We start from the raw sequence: 7327 nt of genomic DNA, 5'->3' as shown, positions 1-7327 counted from the left end.
TTCATATGCTCGAACTTGGAATCTTGATTACTACCATATCAGGTGGCTCGCAAACAAGAAGTCAACCATATTAAGAATGTTTTAAGTGAACAACTTGCAAACCCTAGAGATGGATAAACCCTCAGAATGCATTAACGACCATAGCAACTGCACAGGCTACTCTTCTGAAATGAGATCTCTCAAAGCAGTATAGTTCAAAATAAAAGATTTAATTAAAATTGGCATAGGTACAATTTCCCCACCAATTTGCGTGTGTCAAGCATTTAGTGAACTTTTCCACTTCAAAAAGTGAAATAGAAAACTGGATACCATATTTAATTAATTACAGAGCCTTCAACTCAGGAGACAATATCTCTGCTGACCAGAGCCAGTTGACAGGGAAATGAATTTGCTGCTCATCTTCTGCTCTGTCTTCTGTTCCTTGATTCAAATTTAAGAATGTTTCATTTCACTTTTGGTTTTGTCACTTTTGCCTGTGGGGGTTTGGGCCTGCTGACCCTCCCCACTTGAAGAGGCAGCCTGCTGTTCTGCTTTCTGCTTTAACACTATCCAATCAAATGCATAGTCATATTGGTAATTCAGCTTCCTGAAAAGCATGTGGAACAGCTGCCTCAGGTACCTGTAATCCGGGGCTTCCTCAAAGGACAGCCCGCGACAGTGCTTTAAGTACATGGCAAATTCTGCAGGAAACCCCTTACATAAAACATCAACAGGTGTGGTCATCTTCATTTCACTAATCTGTTCACATTTTTGCTTCATTGTTGCAGCCTTTAGGCCTTGCCATGGCAGGCTGCCTCTATTAAAATACATCAAAACATGTCCTATTGATTCCATGTCATCTCGGCGACTCTGTTCAATACCAATATGGGCACTGATACTAGCAAAGGAAGGAGTGCCAGTGAGACTTTTACCGGATCTGTAGGGTATGTGTTGCCCTGTTCTGTTGTCTCTGTACTTCTTGGCCAAACCAAAATCAATAAGGAATAACTCCTTCCACTGCTGCCCAGTACCCATTAGGAAGTTTTCTGGTTTAATGTCTCTGTGTATAAGATTCTGTGTATGCACATATTCGATTCTACTGATCATCTGATCAGCTAACATAAGTACAGTTTTCATTGAGAACCTTCTTGAACAGAAATTGAAGAGATCTTCAAGGCTGGGTCCCAGAAGATCCATGACTAGCACATTATAGTCTGTTTCCTGACCATACCACCGTATCTGGGGGATGCCAACCCCACCTTGAAGAATATTATAGAGTTCCTTCTCATATAACAACCGCGGCTGCCTGGTATTCTGCGATTCTAATTTTACTGCCACCTGCTCGTGGTTGGTGAGGTCTATCGCCAAATGAACGTGCCCAAAGGAGCCAGAACCGATCTCCCGTACCAGTTTATATCTCCCTCCAACAAGGACATCGGCCTTGGGTCCACTGCTGCTCGCCATCCTGAGAGACAAAGATGGGGTTGGGGTTAAGCTCTGACACCTCTAAGGGGACGATGGACGCCCCTAGGGCTCGTCCACGGAGCAAGGTTGTGAAGGCAGGTAGGTTTTGAAACAGAAAACGCTGGCTGTTTCTCAGCGTCACAGGGCCCAGAATCGGCCAAGGGGAACCTGACCGCCGCTACTGTCGGGTTTCTTTTCACCAGCCCACAGACTGTTGAGGGGGTTCTTACCGTTAGCAGGCTGAGCCTCTGGCTTCTGGCTTCCCGTTAACGGCCTCGCCTTCACGGCGACTTCGGGGGCTGGTACAGGGGAGCCGTGAAGTTATGGCGGCGATACCGCTACCACCACTGCCGCCGGCTCCCGCCAGGAAGGACCCCTGGTCACTCCGCCGACGCTGCCATCTTGTTACAATGGCTGCAGCCAACACAAAATGCCCCGGGTTCCAGGAAGGCGCTTCGTGACGCAGAGAACTCTGGGAAGGGAATCACGGGCGCTCTTAGAACGTTCAAGACAGATTATCTGCAGAGCCTTTCAAAGGCATCAGCCTGTCCTAGAAAAACAGATCTACTCCACGTCCCCCATCTACTCAGGTCACACATCTGAGCAGCTCTGATGTGGGGTTTCCTCCTCCAACGTCCAGGGGCCCTCTCCTTGCTCCAGCTTGAAGATGACCTCTGGTTTGGGAACTTGGTTCCCTGTGAACAGGACACGATACAGGATTGGGTCCAGTTAATTGGGTTTCAGGGCCTTTCAACCACGCTTCTATTTGCTCTTCAGGAAAGTAATCCCATTTCCCTGGGAATAGAGTAATAATCACAGAAGTGTAAAAGGACTGAAGTATCTCGGGCAAATCAAAGATGACACCATTACACACTTCAGATGCCCCAGAGCACTCAGCAGCTGAGAATGGAAGCAGCGTCTCTGAGGCCCCTGGCAGGGGCACAGGGCAGCTGTGCTTACTCACCCACTGCGCACAGTTGGCTGTAGGTCTCCAGTGTCACATCCTGGTACAGGCACCTCTGTACAGGGTCCACGTGCGGCCACTCCTCCCTGCTCAAGTCCACAGGGACGTCCTCGAACGACCCCTGTTACAATACAGTCCCATTCAAGGTGACATGGTCAGCACCGGGGGCTGGATGGAAGAGAACTAGGAAGTTAGTTGTCTTTAATGATTTTCGTCATGATATGCTATGCTTATTAAATACCTAGTTATACCTAACATTGTGCAGGGTAAAAATATCTAAAGCTGTTAATTTCTCTTATTCATCATGTGTTAAATTCAATCAGTAAATTATTATTCAGAAATTAAGATGAAATTAGCTTTTCTAAATCTTCTAGTTCTTTTAGGAAATACCTAGAATTCATTTCTTTCTTTGGCCAGTGCTGTGTGCTAATTCGCTTCAGTCCTGTCCGACTCTTTGTAACCCCATGAACTGGAGCCCGCCAGGCTCCTCTGTCCGTGAGATTCTCCAGGCAAGAAAACTGGAGTGGGTTGCCCTTTCCTTCTCTGGGGGATCTTCTTGACCCGGGGATGGAACTCGAGTCTCCAGCATCGGCCGGAGGAATCTTTACCACTAGCGTCACCTGGGAAGGGTATCTGAGACCTCAGCAAAAACACAGTTATGCCTATTTCTCCCACCTGTTTCTCTGAGGCAAGCTAGACTTTTTCTGTCAAGCACCTACAAATTTCTCCAGCCTCTACCCGCTGCCCAATTCCAAAGTCACTTCATGTCTTTTTAGGTGTTTCTTATAATAGCACTCCACTCCCAAGTACAGAAAGCCGTTTCCTAGGACTGTTGTAACAAAGTATCACAAACCGTGTGGCTCAGAACAATAAGAATTTCTTGCCTTGCAGTTCTGAGGGCCAGAAGTCTAAAACCAAGGTGTCAACCAGGTCATGCTCTTGTTGAAGGTGCTAGGGAGGGATGTGTTCCATGCCCCTCTCCTGGTTTCTGGTGGCCTCAGGCATCTCTTGTCCTATAGACGCATCACTCCAATCACACGGTCATCTACTCCTTGTGTGCCTCCACACGGTCTCTCTTGTGTGTTTGTGTGTCTCTGTGTCTGCACTTCCCTTTTTGTAAGAAAGCCAGGCATATTGGATTAGGGCCCACCTAACGACCTCGTTCTAGATTGATTACTTCTGGAAAGACCCGACAGGTTCCTGCTGTGAGCTGTGTGCTATGCCGGGATTCGTGGTCTCTGGAGGAGAGGAATTCGATCCAGGGCAAGAGACGAGGCTTCCCCACTGGAACCTTTTGGGTAACAGAATTTTATTAAAATATAAGAGAGAGAGAGAGAGAGAGAGAGAGAGAGAGAGAGAGAGAAAGCTGCTGACATGGACATCAGAAAGGGGCAGAAAGAATGCCCCCTTGCTAGTTTCTGGCAAGGTGTTTTATGTCTGTTAGCAAGCTTATTAATCAGATAAGAGAGACACCTCAAGGCTGAGGGAGTTTCACCAGGCCCCTCTCCCACAATATGCATTTTTGAGATAGGATGGACCAAGGTGTGTCATCCCCCGGCCATAAAACAATTGACATGAATACTGGTTTCTTGAGCCATTATCAGCCCAAGGGTTGAGAAAAGAAAAAAAAAAAAAGTAGTTAGTCTTAGGCAGAACCATTTTGAAGAAAGGCAGGTTCCAAAGCAAATACATGGTTTCATTAACATAGCTTAAGAAAAACTTTTCTGTAAGAAAAACATATTGGTTAGCTCAAGGCAGAACTAGGTGTCGTCAACACATATAGAGAAGGAAAAAAAAAAAAAAAAGTCTGCCACTTACAGTTTATTTTCTCCTGCTGCTCTGGGACTTCTGGCCTTCCTCCCTGTTACCATCTCAGGCCCTATTTTTAATTAAGGTCACATTCAGAAATAGTGGGGGTTAGGACGTCAACATATTTTCTTGGATGGACACAATTTTACTCATAACAGAGTCCTCAGGAAGGAGGAAACAGAGAGAACAGGCTCCATCTTGAAAGCAGGACTCCATCTTGGGCCGGACTGTGGACTTTGAGCTGTATGCCCAGTATCTATGGAAACAACATACCAACTGGAAAACCAGGCCCCCTGGATGGAAGAGCCCCAGGGCTTGTACCTAGACTCTCTGTTGCCTGAAAGAATACCCTAATTATCTGTGTAACCGAATAGAATCATAAATTCTATTATGCTTATTGGGGTATGACCTCAGGCCTATTGATAATTGTCCACTGTTAACTACCTAGGCTTAAGGCATATGAATCATGGGTTAACTTTGATTGTATCTTTCTTTTCCTTTGTTCTGAAGAAGGAATTCATAGGGCCTGGACTCCACGTTAGGCCTGTTCATGCTGATCACGCTAGGCTGCCTTTCCAATGGACTCTGAACTCTGTGTTTAGTGCCTATGAAAACAACAACAGAAGGGTAAGACCCCCTCCAGACAGGGGAACCTTGAAGATCGTATCTGGGTTACTCATCACCTAAGAGAAAACATACACTGATCACCCCTTCCTCCAGACAGGCCATAAATTTTTCTGTATCCATCTGAGTGTAACCTCGGGTTTATTGATTATTGGCTAATTGTTTGACTGTTTGAGCACATGAGCACATAGCACGTGAATGGTGGGATTATTGGGATTGTATTTTCCTTGGTTTATGTAAGTCTCAAGGAATCTGGGGTGGTGGGTTCAGACACGTACACATGGGGTATAAAAGATTTTCACAAGTGCTGGTCGGGGTCCTTGGCTAAGAGGAGACTCTGCCTTGGGCCTGCCGGTGTAATAAACTGCACTCCACTATCTGCATTGTCCTTCTGAGTGAGTTTGTTTCCCAGAACGTGTGGGTACAACACTTGGTGCATTGGCCAGGAAACTCTTCACTTTGAGGAGACAGGTCTCATTTGAGGCCACCCTGAGGCTTTGTGGCTTGAATCTCCTAGAGGGGGGAAGGAGCCTTGCCCCTCTGGAAGAATTCAGCCTTTCAACGCCTGGTTTCTTCGCTTTGGCAGGTAGTGAAGGGCGGCAAGGGAACTGAGTGCTCAGGTGAGGAGGAACCCACCCGGCAGGGTGGAAGAGGGGGCCTGATCACCCCCCCTGGGAGGCACTAGAAGGGGCACGGACCCACAGGGGCCTGGAATAGGCAGGCAGCAGCGATTGCTTGGTACACAGGTCGACGAGCGTGCTACGGTTTAGGAAGGAAATTTGTGAAGGTCATTTAGGAGGTGTGTCCACGCTGTCTCAGGGAAAATTATTACCAGCGACCGCCAGGGGATTTTTAGGATAGGAAACTTTTCCTTGTATGCTCGTATTCTGCCCTCCCCCAGGAGGTGTCCTGTCTGCTGTGAAATTCTTGACCCCTTGGAATTGTTAGGCTAGAAGGAAGGGGATACATAAGTGAGTATGAATTGGCTTTCCTGGAGATGGCCTGGGACATGGGATATTTAACCCATCTGTGTTTTCATCCACACCTGATCAAGCCCACCAAGGCAGAATGGACTTTAAGGGAGAAACAGTCTTGGATCACGTGGGGTTCTGGTTCGATTGTGCTGACCGGCAGGTGAAGGCACGCTGATCCCCCTTCTCCCTCTCTGGCAGGTAAGGCTCTTCTCACCCCAGTTGGGAAGGAGGCAGAATGGCAATTTAAGTGTCATTGAGTGGAACTATCAGAAGTACATAGGGTACTGAGAACTTCGCAGACAGAACAAAAAGGAAAAGTAGAAGAAGGTAAGCAAGATGGGAGGAAGTGAATCTAAGGCAACTGTATTGGAGTGCATGATTAAAATTTAAAGAAGGGATTTGAAGGAGACTATGGGGTGAAGATGAAGCCTAACCGCCTCCACATACTCTGTGAGGTCGAATGGGCCCCTATGGGAGTAGGATGGCCACCAGAGAACACCATGAACTTAAAAATAGTGGAAGCAGTCTATACAGTAGTCACAGGAGAGCCAGGACACCTGGATCAATATCCATATATTGACTCATGGCTAGGGTTAGCTCAAGACCCTCCTACTTGGACAAGGCTCTGTATCCAGAAGGGAAAGGGAAAAATATTAATGGCACAAAAATTGACTGATGATAAAAAAGGAAATTCTACAGAATTTGGACGGGGACGACCTGACCCCTCCCCCATACTGGATAATGACGCGCCTGCCTCCCAGTGCTCCGCCAGGATGGGAGGCCGCCTTAATGCCCGATCCAGGGCCAGGTGAAGTCCTGCAGCAGCCGCTGCTCCTCCGCCAGCTCTCCCCGAGGTCGTAGAGCCGCCACCTCGGCAGGCTCCTCCAATCCCGGTGACAGACGCCTCTGGCCAACACTTCCAGGATCCAGCTCCAGCCAAACCGCCCAAGCTATACCCGCCTCTCCCGGTGAGTACGGACAAGAAAGGGAGGGAGATGTTGGAATTAAGCAGAGAAGGAAATGGCAACCCACTCCAGTGTTCTTGCCTGGAGAATCCCAGGGATGGGGGAGCCTGGTGGGCTGCCGTCTCTGGGGTCACACAGACTTGGACATGACTGAAGCGACTTAGCAGCAGCAGCAGCAGCAGCAGCAGCAGCAACAAGGCTAATCGGAGAAGGCAATGGCACCCCACTCCAGTACTCTTGCCTGGAAAATCCCATGGACCGAGGAGCCTGGTAGGCTGTAGTCCATGGGGTCGCTAAGAGTCGGACATGACTGAGCGACTTCACTTTCACTTTTCACTTTCCTGCATTGGAGAAGGAAATGGCAACCCACTCCAGTGTTCTTGCCTGGAGAATCCTAGGGATGGGGGAGCCTGGTGGGCTGCCGTCTATGGGATCACACAGAGTCGGACACGACTGCAGTGACTTAGCAGCGCTCTGCCAGAGAGCCGGAGGGAACGAAAGAGAACAGACAAGAGATTTACAATGCTAGCTGCTGCTCTGGGAAAGTC

At 48.2% G+C, this 7327-nt stretch overlaps 1 protein-coding gene across 1 annotated transcript; it reads right to left on the bottom strand.

Annotated features, from left to right (window-relative positions):
* Positions 1-254: 254 nt before the first annotated feature.
* LOC139181283 (casein kinase I-like) lies at positions 255-4451 on the bottom strand. Its single transcript, XM_070784241.1, has 2 exons — positions 1674-4451; positions 255-1444 (listed from the first exon to the last, which is right to left on the bottom strand). Exon 2 carries the CDS (start codon positions 1441-1443, stop codon positions 433-435), a length of 1011 nt encoding a protein of 336 aa, XP_070640342.1. The 5' UTR covers position 1444; positions 1674-4451; the 3' UTR covers positions 255-432.
* Positions 4452-7327: the final 2876 nt, after the last annotated feature.

This window comes from Bos indicus, chromosome X (genome assembly GCF_029378745.1).
Source record: "Bos indicus isolate NIAB-ARS_2022 breed Sahiwal x Tharparkar chromosome X, NIAB-ARS_B.indTharparkar_mat_pri_1.0, whole genome shotgun sequence".
Taxonomy (NCBI): domain Eukaryota; kingdom Metazoa; phylum Chordata; class Mammalia; order Artiodactyla; family Bovidae; genus Bos; species Bos indicus.
The sequence above is the reverse complement of the archived record's forward strand: the minus strand, read 5'-3'. Positions and strand labels throughout refer to the sequence as shown.

What these genes read in the sequence shown, in the direction of transcription:
- LOC139181283 (XM_070784241.1), bottom strand. Translation starts at nt 1,443, where the DNA reads ATGGCGAGCAGCAGTGGACCCAAGGCCGATGTCCTTGTTGGAGGGAGA.